Source organism: Simochromis diagramma, unplaced genomic scaffold (genome assembly GCF_900408965.1).
Source record: "Simochromis diagramma unplaced genomic scaffold, fSimDia1.1 OVJJ01000359.1, whole genome shotgun sequence".
Lineage (NCBI taxonomy): Eukaryota > Metazoa > Chordata > Actinopteri > Cichliformes > Cichlidae > Simochromis > Simochromis diagramma.
This window is the reverse complement of record NW_024386747.1, coordinates 172,637-193,732: the sequence shown is the minus strand read 5'-3', so window position 1 is coordinate 193,732 and position 21,096 is coordinate 172,637. Positions and strand designations below refer to the sequence as shown.

Below are 21,096 nucleotides of genomic sequence, written 5' to 3'. Positions count from 1 at the left end.
TTGGTATGACTCGGGCAGTGATGGAGACCAAAACTGAGCTAAACAGGAAGTAAACATTCCACTTCAAACATCAGAGCAACAGTGATGACAGTGATGCTCTGCGATTGCTTTAAATGTTTTCTGTTTGTTTTTTTTTTTTTTAAAAACATTAAATTAGCTGTCACGTGCATGCACTGTGTCAGAAGTGCATCTGTAGTTTCTCCTGCAAATATCTTCTGTATTTCTGTGTGAATATGTGAATGCATACCAATACTAGTTGGATATAAATATGTTTGAGCAGACATTCTGTGCTGACCTGCTTTCCTTTGAGATATGAAAAAACAATCCACATAACAAAAGTCTCAAATTTGAGGTTAAATATGGAGGATTGGGGGCACACATTTCACCTCTGTGGTAATTTTAGTAATTAAAGTATTTGGCAGATTAGAAGGCATGCATGGACATATTCTGCTCTCAATCAAAAACTCTCAGTTAGAAGTACTTTATTATAATCATCCATCCATCCATCCATTTGCTTCCGCTTATCCTTTTCAGGGTCGTGCTGGAGCCTATCCCAGCTGTCATAGGGCAAGAGGTGGGGTACACCCTGCACAGGTCGCCAGTCTGTCGCAGGGCTAACACACATACATATTCATACACTTAACTGTAATTGGACACTGACACATTTTATACAGCCCCATAGTGTCCAAGATGCAATAAGAAACTACAACAGAAATGTTAAACTGGGAAACACTGGGAACAGAGAACATGCAACCTGAGAGACATGAGGCTAGATGAGCAGACACTCTGACAAAGAACAAGGGGGGACTTTGAAAATAATAATACAGGAAACCTGACAAACACAGAAAAATATCAATTAAAAAAAAAAAGAATAATTTACAAGATGCAAGATGCAAAAACACAAAAACATGATCAAGCTAAAGCTCTAAGAAGGCAGTAAGTCCTGTCAGTTCAAACAACTGGATAAAATACAATATTAGAAAATGTTAATAGGGTACTGTAGGGCTCTTGTGAAACACTTGTAAGCATGTTTACTCTTTTTATTGAAAGCTGTAGCAGGCTGTATGTGTAAAATAGCTGCCACTTTATGTGCTCCGTAGTTTGAGTCATAATCCAATTGAACTACTTTTTCTTTAGATGATATTTGTTGTAAGGTTTGATTAATGAAGTATCATTGTGTGTTTGATGTGTATAGCAACTGTAGGACTTTATAAAAGAACAGCGACACAACAACTGATAGTTGTTTTCTTCAATAACTGAAGGATTTTATTGCAAATTGTATCAGAAATATTAAATACATTCAACCCACAAGCTCAAAACAGAGACAAACATGAACCTTTCTGTGGATTGGTACAGATGAATCAAATTTTGGGATGCTTTCTCTCTTTTTTTTTTTTTTTTTTTTTTAAATGACATCAGAAACAGCAGTATGCGACATTACGTGATGGCAGAGCTTCAGTTCATCCTTTGTCTTTTTTTTTTTTTTTTTTTTTTTTTTTAATAAATAGGACAGGGGGAATGAATGAGAGAAAGAGGGGGGGAGAAAGAAAGAAAACCAAAGGGGAGAAGAGACGGTGAGAAGGGGGGGAAAAATAAACAACTCCTGGGTCACCTGTATGGAGAAAAAAAACAAAAAAAAAAAAACAAACAGAGGAGACAGCAAACAACAAAGAGCAACATAATAATAGAGAAAACAAAGCACCATCACAATAAACTAGTTAGTCATAGATATCAATAGTTACTTAATAATAAACGATATTGTGCAGCACGCAAGATAGACAGCGCACAGTGTGCTTTGAGGCAGCAGCCAAGAAAGCTTTAGTCCGCGTCTGTGATACCCATGTGTACACCTGTGTGCATACCTGTGTGGATCAGCATGCTTGCATTCCAAAGGTTTCTCCATGTAATGATCTGCTAGGGAGTGTGGGGGGGCCACAGCCCCGTCCTCCAGGGTGTGAAGCGGGTATGGAGGAGATCAAAACTCCAGACATCCAGAGGCCCCCAGAACACAAGAGACCATGGAAAACCAACAGAGGGGCAGCCGCGCCACTGTTCCAGTAAGAGCTGAGGAGAGTCCCAGATGAGGGCTCGCCCAGCAGCTGCGGAGCAGAAGCCAGGGGGAGTTGCAGTGACGCGCCCGTGAGCTCCGCCGGCCCCCAGCTGTGCCTGAGTGACCGAGCCCCAGGCCGAGAGGCCGGGGGCACCCCACCTCCAAAGGGGGCCCGAGCGAGCCCCAGGCCCCAGGCCCCGACAAGCGGCCGCCAAGGAGTGAGCCGGTGTGTACCCGGACGCCCACCCCCAGACACAAAGAACCACCAGCGCACCGACACCTGAGGGAGTCCGCCACCGGCAGGGGAAGTGGTGGTGGGTGGAGATAGGCCTCCAAACCTTGGAGGGCCTGAGGCCTGAGGGATGCTTTCATCTCTAACAATTCATCATATTGTACTAGTTTATCACAGGAGCGCCTGTAAAACTTGAATCTGCAAGTATTGAATCTACACCATATCCCACTGCAGCACAGTTCAGAGGTCAGTACTTTAATGCTGTAAGTGGCTGAGCTGAAGCTGAACTAAAAGTAAAGAACAACTGAAATCCGTTCACTATATTATGCAGAAGTGGGTAACTGCATGTGTAACAGTGCATTATGTTTTAAACTCTGATTGTGTCACATTCGAACAATTACAATAAATGCAGTGAAGTCTTGAGCTAACAGAATTCATAGTTTGGGGTATTAATTACTTTTGATTTTTCATAGTTTTCAGTTTGGTTTCAATTAGTTTGCAAATGCAGCACTTTAAATGTCTTTTTTAAACTTCTTTGTAAAATAAATGTCATATTTTCAAGTGTGACTTACCAGTTTTTTCACTGATAAGTCACCTTGTTCCCTCATAGTACTCGTCCTTTGTATAGTTCTGTATTATATAAGATGTCAGTCCCAGTCTAAGAGGATCAAACCCTCCTTTTGTGCCACAGGATCCCAGACAGAATCGGTTCGAAATTCTTCTGGATGAGTTCAGAAAAAACATCACGAAAATGGACAACAGGGAAGATCTGGAACATGATGTTCCTTGCAGGCTTGACGATGTGATGTTTGGGCAAACACCCAACCCTCCACCTCCTCCTCCTTTGCCCACTGGAACGCCTGTCCCCCCTCAGCCAGCAGCAGAGACTGGGTGGTTTGTTAACAACACCTTCCCGGGATCTTGTCTTCCTGTATCTCAGCAGCAAGTTCCACTCGCTGTTACTCCCATCATTATGAGGCCAGCTTACTTGTACAGAGAGCCAGGGACAGATAACCAGGGACCGCTGAGACAACCAGAGGTAGTGGCAGGTGTCATTAGAGTTTAATTGATAAAAGTGCTTAAAACTTTTGCATGCTTCAGGCCAACTGAAGGAAAAACTGTTTTGTTTGAATGGAAAATCAATCTGCTGTCACCTTTCTTGTATTTGACCTTAAATAACTTTGCTGACCAGTAAACTTCTTCACTGTCAGTGAATCCTAATTCTTAAGACTAACTAAGAAGAATAAATCTATGTATGAATGTCGTTTTGAGCACATCTCCTCTTTCTACTGATCAATTCTTCCACCTAGTGGATAGATGATAGTATTGCAGCTTGTCTCATCACCTGTTGTGTGTTTTGTGTGTTTCAAGACAAATGTGCTCAGAATTCCCGATAACATGCTCCAGAACCTGCGTCCTGTTGGAGTACTGTACGTAAAACACACAAACACTGGAGTGAACACAGCTGCTGAACATCTCTATATTCATAACTTCTTCCTGTTATCTCATATCTGTCTCCCTTCATCTGTGTAGGAACGGTGTACAGATGTATGATTATGTCACTCCTGCTCCTCCACCTAACACCTCCACTCCAAAGTAAGTTTGCTCGGCTGCTTTGGTTCACTGATCTGCAAGTATCTGTCATTTGTTTGCAGATGTCTGCAGGAATTATTGTAATGATCCATTAATGGTGCCTGATTTCATTCAGTTTTACAGCTTGTCTCGTGTTTTTGAACTGCTTCCCTCACAGTTGTACACAGTGCTAACATGTGCTCTTACTCTGTGTTTTATTCCTGAAGAAAAAGAAAGTGCCCAGTCCAGCAGGATGAAGATGGGCCATACGTCAAGAAGCCGGCAAATGCCTTCATGCTCAATCTCAAAGAGCAGAGGCCAAAGGTCATTGCTGAACTCAACATCCCTGGAAGTGCAGCCGTAAATGCAGTGGTGGGACAGAGAGTAAGTGTGTAACTCTGCATACATTAATGCATCTGTTAATGTTGTCTGCTCATGTTTTTGCATGTGTCCCAGCTGTCCTGTAGTTATGTGTAGTAGCAGTGCTCACAGTGTGTTCTTATGATCTTCTGTCCACAGTGGAAGTCGCTTTCAAACGACCAGAAAGCCAGATATTTCAAGCAGGCTGAAACAGAAAGACAGAATCATGCCAAAGAGCATCCAGCCTGGTCGACCAAAGAAAACTATGTATGTCCAAAGTGCCAACATGCAGTTCTACATGTGTGCATCACTGCACTGAATGATGAAACAGTCACTGCACAGAGTTTGTATCAGCTAATGAAAACTCTGTGTTTGTTTTCAGGGCAAGAAGAGGAAGAGAATCAGACTTAGAAAAGGTGAAAGAAGATTTCTTGGTATCACAGCATCTGACATAAGAAATGTGATGAAAACGAGACAAAATGTGTTGAAAAAAAGAAGACTTAATGTATTTTTGTTTGCGTTGCAGAACCTGCATCTGTACATGAAGAAGAAGCTCAACAAGCCAACAACTTGCGTATGAGGCCAGCTGAGTCACAGCCATCTTCTTCTTCTCATTCATTTCTGACAGAGCCACATGAGCAGCCACAGACAAAGCCAGATGACAGCAGCGTGCCTCGCCAGCAGCCAGTGTGTTTGCAACTGCCAAACACACAGGCATCACCCTACACACCTCTCTGTCAAGAAAATCAGGTCTCCCCTGCCTCTCACATGAATTTCCCTGAGGACACCTCATTGGACTCCCCTGTTGCAGCCCTTCAGTTCCAGACAGAGGAAGCCTTTGTCGCAGACAGTGAGGAAGAACTGCTGTCAGTGCTGGAAGAGCTGACCCCCTCCCCATCACTGCGCAGTCTCAGCAGCCCTCACCCACCCCTGCCTCTCCTGTAGATGCCTCTCAAACTGCATCAGTTCAACCCCGAGTTGAATTATTCCAAGACCGAGATGAGCCCATCTGTTTTGCTGAAATCCAAGAAGACATGTGGTCAGTGCTTGACTACCTCCCCGTCTCTCAGCAGTCTAATGTGCTCTCCTCTCCTCATTCACACAACTACTCGACTCCTAAACAAAATCTCATCTGTCCTGCTGATTCCCCTCCATCCAAACTGGCGTCCTCCCCTGTTGCATTCACTGAATTGCAGTCAACAACCCCCATCTTTTGCCAACTAATGAAAAACAATAATTTCACTATAGACTATTGGACCGATTTCAATTGAATAAACTGTTACTCCTGTTATTTCAACATCTGTCTTTGTGTAAATAAATAAAAAACAAACAAAAGATGCTTCTGTCATAAGTTACAGCAGGATGAAACAACCTTCATGTAGTTCTTGTTTTTAACCCTGCAAACCTTCTTTAGTTCTTTTGTTTCCTTTCATATTCAGCACACATCTGTCAGTGTCCACTAACTGTCAGGGAAAAGCCAGATAAAAACACTGTGGGGTCTTTTGGGACACGTGCTCGTTGGGTTTACTCATAGATATCAGAAATGATCTGTTCTGTATTCAAAGGATACACGAAGGACGTTTGTATTAAATGCAATATAGCGACTGATCATATGCTGCTTTCTTTGGGGGCTTTTCACCACCATGTTACACAAATCCAGTTTCTAACTGAAAAGAAAATCCTTCACCATTTCTAATCAAATTCCCTGGTTTCCCATGTCAGAGATGTCATGGCTGAAAGGATCATCGCATATTGAGCTCAAAGCTAAACTTGTGTAGGGCCTCTTTCCATGTTGTACCATTCATTTTAAAAAGTCCTGGTAACAAGAGACAGAGGTGACTTGATGTATTACAGTTACTTCCCAATTTACAGAAATGATGTGACTTCTGACATTTTCCTAGCAGGAAATGTGCTACTGTGGGACACTGAAAGAATAAACAGCAAGGCACGTTTTGTTTTAATAACTTTTCTTTACTTCATTTGTATGAACTAGGTTTACCTTACAAAATCTTATACAGTATAATGTTTTATGTTTAATTCATGTCAATGTCAGCTCGTGTTTACTCGGGTGAGCAGTACCGGCCCACAAAGAGAATGCTCTTGGTGGGTTTATGTCGGATGAAGAAGATGAAGGGATGGTCGGCAACAAACTCAGCGGGAATCGTTATAGAGCGGACTTCCATGTCAACCCCAGTGGCAGCAGCAGCCTCAGCTCCTTCTTCATTTACATCCACCAAAGCCTTGTGGACAACTTTGGACACTATCAGGTCATTTGCTGGAGACATTCCTAGTAGATGAAGAGCCCAGAAATCAGTTGTGTTTTTTCTTTACCAGATGATGTTTTGCAGTTTTTGTGCTCTCAATATAACTGTATAATTGATTCAGTGTGTCTCATTGGTGCAATATTTCTCACCAGAGAAGTCTCTCTTGTAGATGTCAAAAGCGTTCTCCATTCCCATGTTGGTCAGGATTTTCTCCAAGTCATACTTCTCCTCCATCTTAAATCGAGGGAGCTTGACATCAACCTCGTTGGGGCTCATCATGTCTGGGCGAGTCCAGTCCACAAAGTTCTGATAGGTCAGCTCCTTCTCCAGCTGTGTGGATACAGTGTCACTAGCTTGTCTGATTGAAACTGGACATTAAAGTACTGGTAAGTGCATCTTACCTTTTCCAAGCCTGTGGTATCATCTTCTATGTCATTAGGCAGGAATATGAGCATGCTGAGGTCATTTCCTTTATACGGCATCTCAAGAATCTGTCCAGAAACATTGTTTTATTTATTACTCCATCAAAGATGATCTGACTTCCTAATCTAGAAATTTAGGCTGATATTTGTAAAAGACAAGTTTTAGATCATGCTGGTGAAATCCTGTAATAAGCTGAAAGTGATGGATGTTACCTTGCAGTTGGCCTCAGGAATGGTCGCAAAAGGAAATTTACTTTTCTGCTGCATCATCTTCACCGGCTTAGTGTCGTTCTGAAAAATAGGGGAGACAAGAGAAATGTTTTTTGTGTTTAGTCTCAAAATGATCTCAAAAAGTTCTGTCATGGTTTTATTCCAGCCATTGAGTGGATTTGGATGTAGAGCACACGTCACAACACAATTTGTTCTTGTTAGCCGAAGTTTGTGATGTGCTGTTGTTTGAGATTTATTTGAGAACTTATTGGATATTACATGAATAATAAACTCATTGCATAACTGCATAAAGTTGGAAAGTGATCGTCCTAAAAGCACGATTTTATCCCCTCAGAGCTCCAGGCTTTATGTTCTCATTCAGCAAAGTCCACAGCTCGTTTGTAGTATGACAGATCAAAGTATAACTGCACCATCCTATGCTGCCTTTCTGCACTGTTACCTTGTTCAGTCGAAACTGCACATCAGCAGTCTTCTCCTCCTTAAACTGCGTGTTCCAGCTGCCCTTGAAGTAAATGGCATTCACGAGAACCAGCTTCGTCAGGCTACCCACTGCATCCTGGCTTAGCAAGTCCTTGATTTTATCTGGTAAAAAGAATTTATGAAAACTATTAACTATTACCAAAGATGCACTAGTTACTGTACAACATCTTCAGCTATAAAATCAGAAAACAGGGCAACAGCAAGATGGTTTTTATTTTAAAAAAGGGGGAAAAAGCTTTATGATCAGTATAACAGGGAACAAAAAACAAAAATTCAAGCGTAGGCTTGAAGCCACTGAGGTGGTTGTTAGCGGGGGTGACGCGATGCTTCTGGTATGCATGAATTAATTAAACAGTCCAATAACTGCAGCAGTACTTATCTTGTCCTTTTTGGTCTTTGTTCCAAACATTTTAAGATAAAAGCGCAGCGGTCACAAACGTTTTGCCTTCTTATGATTAACAACACACCTGACGCTGATTACGTGCGTCCACCTTAAATACCTTACATAAACCTACCATACAGGAACTTAAAAAGGTGGAATCCTCAGTGGTGCTTGGTGCCACACCCTCAGGGACTTTAATGTTATATAAAAACACTGACAGCTCAATATCTGCCTCAGTCACTCTCCCTGATCCAGCTGAGTCACCAATAGGAAAAATCTGCTTTTCACAGGAACTTGGTAACAGCAATAAGAGAATACGTAGTTTATTCCAAGAAGATATCGTCTCTCTCCCATATCGTTAGCTTCATAGCATAAGTGCCTAAGTCATTTTTTTGTGATGACATAGGCAGACGGACAGGATGATGCAGCAGTGGTAGGGGAGTAAAGTTAGGCAAAAATCTCAATTTGACCAAAAAATGACTTAGGCACTTATGCTATGAAGCTAACGATATAAACATCTTATTGGAACCGATATGTTCCAGATATCAAGTGGAAGACAGTCTGGATGGTCCCCCATAAATATTTGATTGTAAATAAGGTGAAAGAAGTCTCATTTAAAATTCTACATAAATGTTATCCAGCCAGTCACTACATGGTAAAATGTAAAAGGGACATAAATACTAATTGTACTTTCTGTGGGGATCATCCAGAAACTGTGACACATCTTTTTTGGTACTGTTCTTTTACACAGAGATTCTGGAAGGAATTTAGCAGGTTTGTTATTGTCCATATTTTAAGGGAGTTTTCTTTACGATGGGAAAATGTTTTCTGTTTGTCTAACTCCCTGATGTGACACAGAAAGGCTATTTTTTTATTTCTTTGTATTATTTCTCACCTTGCAGTCACTGATGCTGTTCACCAGCTGGTTGTATTCAGTATTGAAGGTGTGTGTCAGAAGGCGCAGGCACTACAACACAACAGGAACAAGACCGATCAGCTCCGAGCAGAGAAGGAAGAAGGCAGCAACAAGAACGCCCACTAAGCCCACGTTTTTCTCACCTTGGTGGCCAGCTCCTTCTCACGCTTTCAAAGGTGGTGCTGGAGATCTGCGAGGAGACGGAGGTGGACGTGGACAGAGTGCCGGAGCTCACGCTGGGGGACAGAGACTCACTCAGGGACTTGGTGGTGGGAGCTGTTCCCACGGGAGCCGCCTCTCCCAGAAGGTGACGGGTCTTTTCCACCTGGACGAAAGATGGGGGCGAATGTGAGGTGGGGAGAAGAGGAGGTTAGTCATGTAAAGTCTGTACTCTAAGAAAAAACTTTTTAGAATAGCACTTTGGTCTTTGAGCTGAAAAGTCATTTTTCCCTCAATGATATTAAACAGATTTATTTCTTTATGAATCTTTTAAGGCCCCACCTCCTGCAGCTGCTCCATCTTCTCCAGCTCCCACTGGTGCTCTAGGATGAGGCTATCTCCTCTGGGCCTCCAGCCGGCCAGGTTCTCCTCTCCACGCACATAAGCCACTGATGTGTCCAGGACCTTCCTCCTCCTCCTCTGCATCCCTGCTCAGGACATGAGCCCTCATTAGGATGAAGCTCTCCACAGAATCTCCGGTCAAACCTCACAAAATTTCAAGAACCACCAAACAGCTAAAACAGTAAATGAGAGCAGGAACACGGATTCTGCACAAAGACGTAAACACAAAGACCTGCGGATCAGAATCAGTGAGACGTCGCCTTTCTCACCCGACGGCACGACACTCGGGGCTGAAAGCAGACAGCTCGCTGATTCTGATGTTTCGGCGGCTCCGCGCTTTGTGTTTACGCCCTTTTTGCGCTGATTCTAAAGCTGTTAGTTTGATCCATCCATCCATCTTCATCCGCTTATCCGAGGTCGGGTCGCGGGGGTAGCAGCCTAAGCAAAGAGGTCCAGACCTCCCTCTCCCCAGCCACCTCCTCCAGCTTGTCCGGGGGAATACCAAGGCGTTCCCAGGCCAGCCGAGAGATATAATCTCTCCAGCGTGTCCTGGGTCTGCCCCGGGGCCTCCTCCCGGTGGGACATGCCTGGAACACCTCGCCCAGGAGGCGCCCAGGGGGCATCCTTGCCAGATGCCCGAACCACCTCAGCTGGCTCCTTTCGATGTGGAGCAGCAGCTGCTCTACTCTGAGCCCCTCCCGGATGGCCGAACTTCTCACCCTATCTCTAAGGGAGAGGCCAGCCACCCTTCGGAGGAAGCTCATTTCCGCCGCTTGTATCCGCGATCTCGTTCTTTCGGTCACTACCCACAGCTCGTGGCCATAGGTGAGGGTAGGGATGTAGATCGACCGGTAAATTGAGAGCTTCGCTTTTACACTCAGCTCCCTCTTCACCACGAGGACCGGTGCAGCGTCCGCATTACTGTAGCCGCAGCCCCAATCCGTCTGTCGATCTCCGGCTCCCTTCTCCCATCACTCGCGAACAAGACCCCGAGATACTTGAACTCCTCCACTTGGGGCAGGAACTCATCCCCGACCCGGAGTGGGCACTCCACCCTTTTCCGGCTGAGAACCATGGCCTCAGATTTGGAGGTGCTGATCCTCATTCCCGCTGCGTCACACTCGGCTGCGAACCGCTCCAGTGCGAGCTGGAGGCCCTCACCCGATGAAGCCAACAGAACCACATCATCCGCAAAAATCAGAGATGAGATTCTGAGGCCACCAAAGCGAAAGCCCTCCGCCACTTGGCTGCGCCTAGAAATCCTGTCCATAAAAATTATGAACAGAACCGGAGACAAAGGGCAGCCCTGGCGGAGCCCATCACCCACCGGGAACGAGTCCGACTTATTGCCGGCAATGCGAACCAAGCTCTTGCAACGGTTGTATAGGGATTGAATGGCCCGTAGCAATGGGCCAGACACCCATACTCCCGCAACACCTCCCACAGGACACCCCGAGGGACACGGTCGAATGCCTTCTCCAAGTCCACAAAACACATGTAGACTGGTTGGGCAAACTCCCATGCACCCTCAAGTATCCTGGAGAGGATAAAGAGCTGGTCCAGTGTTCCGCGACCAGGACGAAAACCGCATTGTTCCTCCTGTATCCGAGGTTCGACTAGCGGAACGACTCTCCTCTCCAGCACCCTGGCATAGACTTCCCAGAGGCTGAGGAGTGTGATCCCCCTGTAGTTGGAACACACCCTCCGGTCCCCCTTCTTAAAGATGGGGACCACCACCCCGGTCTGCCAGTCCACAGGCACTGCCCCTGATCTCCACGCAACATTGCAGAGACGTGTCAACCAAGACAGCCCTACAACGTCCAGCGCCTTCAGGAACTCGGGGCGGACCTCATCAACACCAGGGGCTCTGCCACCAAGGAGTTGTTTAACTGCCTCAGTGACCTCGCCCCCGGAAATTGGCGGGTCATACCCCTCATCCCCAGACTCTGCTTCCTCCTCGGAAGACGTGTCAGGGGATTAAGGAGGTCCTCGAAGTATTCCTTCCACCGCCCGACAATTTTCTCAGTCGACGTCAACAGCGCTCCGCCAGCACTATACACAGCGCAGGTAGAGCACCGCTTTCCCCTCCTGAGACGCTTGACGGTTTGCCAGAATCTCTTCGAGGCGCAGTCCGAAAGTCTTTTTCCATGGCCTCTCCGAACTCCTCCCACACCCGAGTTTTTGCTTCAGCCACTGCCCGAGCCGCATTCCGCTTGGCCTGTCGGTACCTGTCGGCTGCCTCCGGAGTCCCACAGGCTAACCAAGCCCGATAGGCCTCCTTTCTTCAGCCTGGTGGCTCCCTTCACCTCTGGTGTCCCCATTTGGTTCGGGGATTACCACCACGGCAGGCACCAACCACCTTGCGGCCGCAGCTCATGCAGTCAGCTTCGGCAATGGAGACGCTGAACATGGTTCCATTCGGACTCCATGTCCCCAGTCTCCCTCGGAATGCTTGTTGAAGCTCTGCCGGAGGGTGTGCGTTGAAGATCTCGCGGACTGGGGCCTCTGCTAGACGTTCCCAGCACACCCCACTACGCGTTAGTTGCACCAGGTCTGTCCAGCGTCCTCCCCCGCCACCTGATCCAACTCACCACAGGTGGGTGATCAGTTGACAGCTCAGCCCCTCTCTTTACCCGAGTGTCCAGAACATATGGTCGCAGGTCTGGTGATACGATTACAAAATCGATCTCGACCTACGGCCTAGAGCATCCTGGTGCCACGTGCACTTATGAACACTCTTATGTTCGAACAGGGTGTTCGTTATGGCCAAACTGTGATTAGCACAGAAGTCCAATAACAAAGCACCGCTCGGGTTCAGATCAGGGAGGCCGTTCCTCCCAATCACGCCCCCCAGGTCTCGCTGTCGTTACCCACGTGAGCATTGAAGTCTCCCAGCAGGACAACAGAGTCCCAGGTGGAGCACCTTCCAGCACCCCCCCCAGGGACTCTCAAGAAGGCTGGGTACTCCGAACTGCCACCCGGCGCATAAGCGCAGATGACAGTCAGGACCCGTTCCCCGACCCTAAGGCGCAGGAGCAAACCCTCTCGTCCACCGGGAAAAACCCAACGTACCGGCAGCAAGCCGAGGGGATATAAGAATACCCACCCCAGCCGCCGCTCTCACCAGGGGCAACTCCAGACTGAGACAGAGTCCAGCCCCTCTCCAGGAGACTGGTTCCAGAGCCAAATCACTGCGTCGAGGTGAGCCCAACTATCTCGCCGGGTACCTCTCAACCTCACGCACAAACTCAGGCCTCCTTCCCCACCAGAGAGGTGACATTCCATGTCCCTATTGCCAGTCTTGGCAGCCGGGGGTCGGTCCGCCAGGGCCTCCGCTCTGGCCGCCACCCGGCTCACAATGCCACCCGACCCCTATGGCGCCTCCTGCGGGTGGTGGGCCTGCGGGAGGATGGGCCCATGTCTCCTCTTCGGGCTGTGCCCGGCCGGGCCCCATGGACTAAGGCCCGGCCACCAGACGCTCGCCCTCGGGCACCCTCCCCGGGTCTGGCTCCAGGGCGGGGCCCCGGTAACCCTATCCCGGGCAGGGTAAACTGTTCCCTCGATATTCTCTTCATGGGGGTCTTCTGAATCGCTCTTTGTCTGGTCCCTCACCCAGGACCAGTTTGTCATGGGAGACCCTACCAGGGGGCAAAAGCCCCCAGACAACATAGCCCCTGGGATCCCTGGGACACACAAACCCCTCCACCACGATAAGGTAGCGATTCAAGGAGGAGGTGTTAGTTTGATGTCTCTCCAAAACAATATTGACTGAACCAGCAGCAAAAGAAGATCCAAACTACGCTTCACAAAAACATCATCATGAATTCACTCTGACTTTTGCTGTTTTGCTTCCACCACACTTCATGCACAGCTCTCTCTCTCTCTCTCTCACACACACACACAACACACACACACACCACACACACACACACAACACACACACAACGTTAACAAGTGGGAATTTTTCTGGATTTAAGAGAAGATGAATAAAAGTGAGCAGTATTTACTACATGCTTTGGGTGACTAAATGGAGGATGGATAGGTGACATGAAAACACTACTGACCCTTTATACTGAGCCAATAGCTCACACACTTCTACTAAATCTTGATGCCATCTGGGACTGAAGATCACAGCCAAGTCACCAGTTTCATAAACAACAAACAAACAAAAAGCAAATAAACAAAACACTTTCAGAGATCGCACAACTTTGGTTTTCATCTTCATCTGATAATGTTCCTTGAATCAAATCTTCCATACACACTCTACCTACAGTGTATCAAACTAGTCTAAATACTTCCACAAACAATGACATACCCATCTTTGTCTTTTTGTGGCTTTCACCAAAAACTCTCCCCCTGGTGGATCCTGTGTTGACGTACGTGATTTTGGAGAAAAACAAAAACAAAATCACTTTAAATGGTTACATTAATGTATAAATATCAACATCCAATAGATTTGACTGTACATGTATCAGCTGGTGTAAAGTACATGTTCCTTGATCCTTGGTCAGGGAACATAAATATCTGTTGTTTCAAGCCATCGGGTACTCCTCTAAAATTCAGCCTGGACTCCAAATATAAAGCATACAATACATACAAACATACAAATCACCTTTGCTGGTCTTGTTGCCTGCGTGCTCCACTTGCCCCTCTGAAGTGCTCAGTGGGTCCATCCTGTCCCTTGTTGAGCTCAATCTTCTCCATCACGTTCCTCACTTCCTCCACCTGCGTGGTCCTCACCTCCCGTCCCTCCATAATCGTTGCCTCCTCCTGGTTGTTGATCATTCAAGTTAGTTTAAACAATGGGTCAAACTTTTAACTTTATCCTGCTTTACGCCTCCTGGTTTGTAGCAGACTAAGTATATATGACGTATGAAAGGGAACAGAGTGGAGTTAGAGTGTGAGGGTGAAGGAGAAGATGTTGTGATTCAGTGATGATGATGATGATGACCAAACGTCAGTCTGCTGGAAGTGCAAAATGCTACAGACCCCTGACTCCACCAAAACATCGGGCTTAAGACTACATACCTTTTCTTCAAGGCCCGTGTACAATGTGCTCTTTAACCTCTATAAACTTCAGATCCAAGTGTAGACACAGATGCCACACTGACAGACTGAAAAGAATTACAAAAGCTTTTGGTAAAACGTCTCATGATGACTATCTAAATTGCATGTGACTTCACTGTGTTGGAACAGATGTACTATAAATGCCAGTTCATCTCACAACAGCTACTGAATGTGTTCATTTAAATCTGTCTAAAGAGCCAGTAATCACAGAGGATAGATACTGGAAGCAAACTGAAATGTTAGGCAGGAACTAAATCACACATTACAACACCAGTGGCAGCACCCTGCTGTCTCACACATCAGGATCACGGTCCTGTTGAAGCGGGATAATTGCTAAAGCTCACAGTTGCATTCCTCTATACTCAATATGATCGAAAAAACTATTTTAACAAACAATTAAAAAAGGAACAAGTAAAAGATCTACTATAGCCAAAAGAAGACCATTTACAGACTATAGCCCTGTGAACAAGTATTTGCCTCCTTTCTCATTTCCTATCTTATTCCATATTTGTCACACTTACACCTTTCACATCAATACATTTATAACATTAGACAACAATGTCTAATATTCAACGGCAGTTTTCAAGGGCAAAACGCTATCCAAACATACTTGGTCCTATATGAAAAAGTAATCACACAGAAAACCTGATACCTTGTGTGTCACCTCTGACACCAACAACTGCAGCAAGCGTTTGGTGCTAGAGGTCACATTTGGACTCTGGACCTCTGTGGAGTGTGCACATGATCTCATTACTGTCTAAAAATCCAAGGAGTGCTGAATCATTGAAAAATACACAGTAACAGGTGTGTAGCATCGCTAACTAGCTAGCAATAAGCCTCTAACACAGTGTGTGTATGCTAGCGGCTAATCTAGCAAACAAATGAACACAGTGCTTTTAGGTGTTGCACAAGGATAAGATGATAAACTGTGTGTCTTTTTTTATAATCACCTGCTTGAATTTACCTTAATCCAAGGAGTGCTCAGTGTGGGTAAATCTGCCATGAGCAGATAAAGTGGATGAGTGGGACTAGGTAGGTGTGCCGAAAAGAGGCAACAAAGCTGACGCTGAAGAGTGTGCTGAGAACATAGTGGCGCCGCCAGCAGGTTTCCGGCTAGCAGGAAGACTTTGGTGCAGTAACACCTCCAACATTGGCAGTCCCATTTTGTGAAAGCCAATAAAGAAATAGCTAGGTTTCCATGTGTCATTTGTGTGGAACAATGCTGCACAACAAGCTAAATAGATTTAAAAAAACGAAAAAAAAAATTGTTGAACAACAGAAGATAAATGTCCTTTTTTTCTATTTTCAACTGGCCGGCTGTGTGGTGCACAGCCTTAAGAGGCCAGCATTCAGACCTCAGAGTTTAACGGCCAAGTTCGAGTCTCTGACGGTCCGTCTGCTATAGCGGGGTAGGCCGAGCGAAAGACGAAGCTCCGGGCTTCTCCTTTCTCTCCTTTCTCTTTTTTTTTCATTCACATTTACACTGAAGCTGTGTTCACATTCATCCTTTAATCATGACAAAACGTGAGGAATCACACTGAGGTGAGACCTTGACAACAGACAAATCAGAAGCCGACACCAATGATAAGAAAGAAATTCATTTACAGACACGTGAAAAAGCAGTTTAAGCTTCTAGATCTGGATGATTACAACACATCATTATTTATTTAAAGCAACCCAAAATGCACAAATGACTATAACCAAGTACATCCTGTGATTCAGCAGCTGATGGAACCAACTTTAGCAGCAAAAACTTGAGTTAATCATTTTTCATTAGTGTTTCACAGCCAGAGATGGGCAGTAACGCGGGGTAAAGCGTTACTGTAATCCAATTACTTTTTTCATCTAACGAGTAATGTAAGGGATTACTATTGCAAAAAAGGTAATTAGATTACTGTTACTTTCCCGTAAGCACGCTGCGTTACTGCGTTACTAAAACCGTTATTTTTGCCAGAGTGCATCATGACAATAACAGCTGTGTGCAGATCAACAATGGATAATCTATGGAGGAGTGCAGAGAGAGTATGACCGTGCAGCGTTTAAAGCGTGGAAGTACTGAGCTTACTTTGAGTTTGATTCCGTAAAAAGTGACAAAAACTTTTAGAAACTTCTTTTTACAGCGAAAAAACCCTTAACTTCAGAGCAAGCACCGAGTACGCTACTACGGGATTGGAAATTCACAGAGAGACTCGCGGATTCTTCCACAAATTTCTTCTAGTCAGGATGTTGGATATAATTTAATTTTTGCTTGATGCATAAAGTAAAAAGATTCAAACTAATAAAACAAGTTTTAAAAACAGACTTTTCCATTTGATTACATTTTGTATGATGGATGATGCAGAAAAAGTAGAATTGGGCTGAAAGATCTATTGCTTTATTACCTATTCAGGTCATAAATCATGTTTTTAAAAAGTAACTAAGTAATTAATTACTTTTGAAAATAAGTAATCAGTAAAGTAAGGGGATTACTTTTTAGGGGAAGTAATCAGTAATTAGTTACTGATTACTTTTATTCACAGTAACTTGGTCAACACTGCTAGTTAAGTTACTACCATAGTTAATACAGTTGCGGGTAACATGATAGTGCTAACCCATAACCCCGAATTCTGTAATACTGTAAATGATGAGTGATTTAAGTTAACACTAAACATTCAACAGTGTCTCCTGAACATTTATAATCAGGTGTGAGTCTGGCTGCATTGACTTTTGAAGATGCAAATTTAGCATGATGGCTGATGGTGCTGTGTAAGCTTCTACTTACCTTCTACACTGTGTTTAACACACATTTCAGAATAGCAAAGAGGAGCACTGTTGCTTCATCCTTAATACTTTAGAGGAGAACTGGACTGCAGATCAAAAGGTCCTTAATAGCTTTTTGTCCTCCCCGACCCTCAAAGCCAAACCAGCCATGAGAGCTGATGGGACAGGATTTGTAAAAGTGACATTATCAGAAAGAAAGGGGAGCAAGAATACTTGATATTTGCATTCTTTAGAGAAAAGTATTTGAAAAGGCTGTCTGCTGTTTTGGATTGATGTCGTTCTCCGGAGGCTCAAAGAAGTAGGGCAGTGTCACGGTCCTTTTGGCAGCAGAAAGCTGCTGAGTGCTGGAAAGAAGCACGGCCACACCAGCTGAAATGTCTCACTGACACAGAAGCTGTTGGCCATCCTCTGTGTTGCCACTGTCTTCACCCTGCTGTTATTAAGTGTCAATAACATACATTTCTATGTAGCTAAGCTTGATGAGCGATGCCTTGTTGGCTGACATTTATGTCTTTGAGCGTGTGAGAAGTTTAATAATTATAAAACCACATGATTTGACAAATGTCCTTTTAACCGTCAGCTCATAGTGAAGCACACTGAGCCACCCGGAGCTATAATATCAAAATAGAAGCTGCTACCTTTGTCAAGAGTGGCTGGATCTGAGTGCATACTACTTTCAGTTATTCACATTTTGCTGAATTTGTTCAAAGTCCTGTCTATGTGCAGAGAGTGTCTTCCAGAGGAATGGTTCTGTGGGGATTGTGATGTTCTACATCACGAACATCAGCCACTCCACAGCAGAGAAAGTGTTATTGATGTTTTTAAAGCCATTCCTCCAACCACATGTATTATTAGAGTGGACGGTCAAAATTGCACCAATATACAAGATATTTCCTCATGAGATTCACTCAATTTTGGTTTTCATATGTGTCTACAGCCAGTTAGAAAGAATCTATTTAAGTGGTTTTCTCTTTCTTGGTAGCTCGCATTCTGCCAACAGTGAAGCTTTGAAACTGCTCCTGTGGGTTGCGTAAACTTCACAGTATCAGCAGGAAAAATCGTGATTTTAATCGACATTAATAGTAAACAGCAACCTGCTATTTAGGTTTCTGTGATGGATTTGAACATAGTGTGATGGAGCATGTTTTCTGCCCTTGCTGTACAATCAGAACATGGTATTGCTTTAACAGAAGTCATCTGTGAAGGCAGTGGTGTATTATTCATGTTGTTTCTTTTTCTTTTTGGTCCAAGGACGTTATGATGTGCACCAGGCGATACACAGATGTCAAACATGGCAGCAGCAGTGCAGCCCTGATTTAAAGGACCTGGTTAGGAGTGGATATTGGCCAGCATCTGTCAACATGTCTACTCTTTACACTTTAGACCTCTTGAGCTCCTTCCTGGAACTAAAAGTATTTTCTCCATGATTCTCCAGGGAAGCTTTTGCAAAACTGTTGGAGCGTGGTACTACAGTGGCTTGCAAAAGTATTCGGCCCCCTTGAACTTTTCCACATTTTGTCACATTACAGCCACAAACATGAATCAATTTTATTGGACTTTCACGTGAAAGACCAACACAAAGTGGTGCACACGTGAGAAGTGGAAGGAAAATCATACATGATTCCAAACATTTTTTACAAATAAATAACTGCAAAGTGGGGTGTGCGTAATTATTCAGCCCCCTGACTCAATACTTTGTAGAACCACCTTTTGCTGCAGTTACAGCTGCCAGTCTTTTAGGGTCTGTCTCTACCAGCTTTGCACATCTAGAGACTGAAATCTTTGCCCATTCTTCTTTGCAAAACAGCTCCAGCTCAGTCAGATTAGATGGACAGCGTTTGTGAACAGCAGTTTCAGATCTTGCCACAGATCTGAGGGGGGCGAATACTTTTGCAAGCAACTGCAAGTGTGGGGGAAGGCTGAGTGAAGTATTTCTTTGATATTGTTTTTCAATAAGCAGATGCAAATATTTACTCCTCTGTTATGTTTCTGTACATACAGACTGGGCGTGCCAAAAGCGATGCACTGCAGCACAGCTTTCTGGATGAGGAAGAGCAGCTGTGCTGTGATGTCAGCTTCAGCTGCCCAGCATGCACACCTGAAATGTTGGCGGTTTCAGTTGATGGTAACAGAAAGCTATATCACTTTCAGCAAAAAGAAAGGTGCTCATTGTTGATGTTCTTTGTGTTTGTGTGACATAATAGTTTTTACTATAGTAACCAAACGACTGTCTTCTGCAAGATGACTACTGTTAAATTAGAGTAAATGGAAAATCTTGTCATTTACTTTATAATTTCTTGCTATTTTATTATATTTGTTACATGTCGTAGACACGGGGAAGAGGCACATGTGGGGATTCCCAGTGGACAGCAGCACGAGAGACTTCAAGGAAGGCCTCCAAACTGGATGAAGAGGAGATGGAGGTCGCTGTGTGTCGACATGGATTGTGTCTTTTGTGTCACTTTCACTTCAGGGACGGCAAACTGTGGCGTGTTTCAGGAACGGTTACATGCCCGACAACTACACTTCTGAACAGGTCCAACTTTTGATTTGCACTCAGAATGATTACATCAAAGAGTTTAGTTAAAAACACTAAATGAAACCTGCAGACTTGCTTAAAGTGATTCGTATTCATGAGAAACTGGAGCGTCATTATCATTGAGTTTATTTCTTTCCCTGCTAAGCAACACCAAGTCTAGCCCTGATTGGCTGATATAAGTGACCACAGACCTGTCGCTGTGTCAGTTTGAATGGGTGATTAGAGACCAACACATGTTTGTTGCTGCTCCATGTTTTCTGCAACATTGTGTGTAGTTACTGCAGCTGTGTGTGCATTCTGCTGGCAGGAAACAAGTGAAAGAAAACTGGCGAGCATCCTGGAAGGAAAACTTAATCGGACATAACAAGTTAAAACAGTTTGCAAGTTTCAAGCCAAACTGCTGAATCTACCGTCCAGGTTCTCCTTGATAGCGTGACTCTGTGTTGTTCTCCTTCATTCTTCTGTCTCTGTCTGTCAAATCTCAGCGTATTATAAACCAACTGTTGTCACCCTCTGCTGCTCAGTGTGCTGGCTGTTTTCTCGGGAATCTCAACCACAAGAAAGTTTATACGAACGAAGCTAAAAAACCTGTGACAGTTTGTGAAACGTCATTAGCAGCAGTGAAATAAGTTAGTTAGTGAAATGATAGAGGCTATTTTATGCTGGAAAAATTCTTCTAGCACAAAGTGGCCCAATAAACGGAATTTTTTAATACAGAAATGCATCTAATGATAAAAAGACAAGCAGAGAATTCATTGTCTGTTTTCCATTGCAGAGCTGGGATGCTCGTCTCCTCATGGAGCGCTCTCGAGCTGTGAAGTGTCCAGATATCAGCGCTCACCTGGCTGGTACCAAGAAGGTTCAGCAAGTGCTCCCCAGACCTGGAGTCCTGGACAGATTCTTCCCAGACCAGCCTCAAGCTGTGCAGCAGATCCGAGCGACATTGGCTGACCTCTACACTCTAGACATGGTGAGACAAAGGGCACGGTTTGTTCATTGTTTGGAAAATTTGGCATTAGATAATCCTCACCTGGGTGTTGCTGTTCAGTGTAAGCAATATCATTTGCATTTTATTCCTCTGATTTATTTCTCTGTGGTTGCGCTGGTCTACAGGGTCCAGAGAGGGACAAAACAGTATCAGTGGCCTTGTCAGCAGCAGAACGGTTTGTCTTGAAGTCTCAGCGAGAAGGAGGAGGTACAGCGGGGGGATAGAAGCGTCTTTAAACATGTTGAAAACTTCTGTTTGTTGCTCACCATTTG

General features: G+C 44.7%; 3 protein-coding genes and 1 long non-coding RNA gene across 6 annotated transcripts; 2 read left to right on the top strand and 2 right to left on the bottom strand.

Annotated features, from left to right (window-relative positions):
- The first annotated feature begins 3,033 nt into the window (after nt 1-3,033).
- Nucleotides 3,034-5,091, top strand: LOC120727243 (transcription factor 7-like 2). The gene is made up of 6 exons (XM_040021498.1): nt 3,034-3,321; nt 3,654-3,712; nt 3,816-3,878; nt 4,082-4,238; nt 4,374-4,481; nt 4,597-5,091. Exons 1-6 carry the CDS (start codon nt 3,034-3,036, stop codon nt 4,792-4,794), a joined length of 873 nt encoding a protein of 290 aa, XP_039877432.1. The 3' UTR covers nt 4,795-5,091.
- Nucleotides 5,092-6,164: 1,073 nt separating this feature from the next.
- LOC120727166 (leukocyte elastase inhibitor-like) lies at nt 6,165-8,020 on the bottom strand. Its single transcript, XM_040021388.1, has 6 exons — nt 7,965-8,020; nt 7,571-7,778; nt 7,114-7,191; nt 6,880-6,969; nt 6,628-6,808; nt 6,165-6,501 (listed from the first exon to the last, which is right to left on the bottom strand). The coding sequence occupies exons 1-6, from the start codon at nt 8,018-8,020 to the stop codon at nt 6,275-6,277; spliced, it is 840 nt and encodes a 279-aa protein (XP_039877322.1). The 3' UTR covers nt 6,165-6,274.
- An 837-nt stretch (nt 8,021-8,857) lies between these two features.
- On the bottom strand, nt 8,858-15,839 carry LOC120726675 (kinesin-like protein KIF1B). 3 transcript variants are annotated; one of them, XM_040020574.1, is made up of 4 exons: nt 15,502-15,839; nt 9,411-9,556; nt 9,053-9,234; nt 8,858-8,960 (listed from the first exon to the last, which is right to left on the bottom strand). In XM_040020574.1, the coding sequence occupies exons 2-4, from the start codon at nt 9,552-9,554 to the stop codon at nt 8,945-8,947; spliced, it is 342 nt and encodes a 113-aa protein (XP_039876508.1). In that variant the 5' UTR covers nt 9,555-9,556; nt 15,502-15,839; the 3' UTR covers nt 8,858-8,944. The 3 variants fall into 3 exon arrangements, with proteins under 3 accessions (XP_039876508.1, XP_039876599.1, XP_039876413.1); XM_040020665.1 differs by lacking the exon at nt 15,502-15,839 and adding an exon at nt 15,190-15,356; XM_040020479.1 differs by lacking the exon at nt 15,502-15,839 and having other exon boundaries at nt 9,411-9,609.
- A 3,281-nt stretch (nt 15,840-19,120) lies between these two features.
- Nucleotides 19,121-20,947, top strand: LOC120726633. The gene is made up of 3 exons (XR_005694358.1): nt 19,121-19,459; nt 19,628-20,051; nt 20,856-20,947. It is a non-coding gene; the product is annotated as an uncharacterized LOC120726633 (long non-coding RNA).
- Nucleotides 20,948-21,096: the final 149 nt, after the last annotated feature.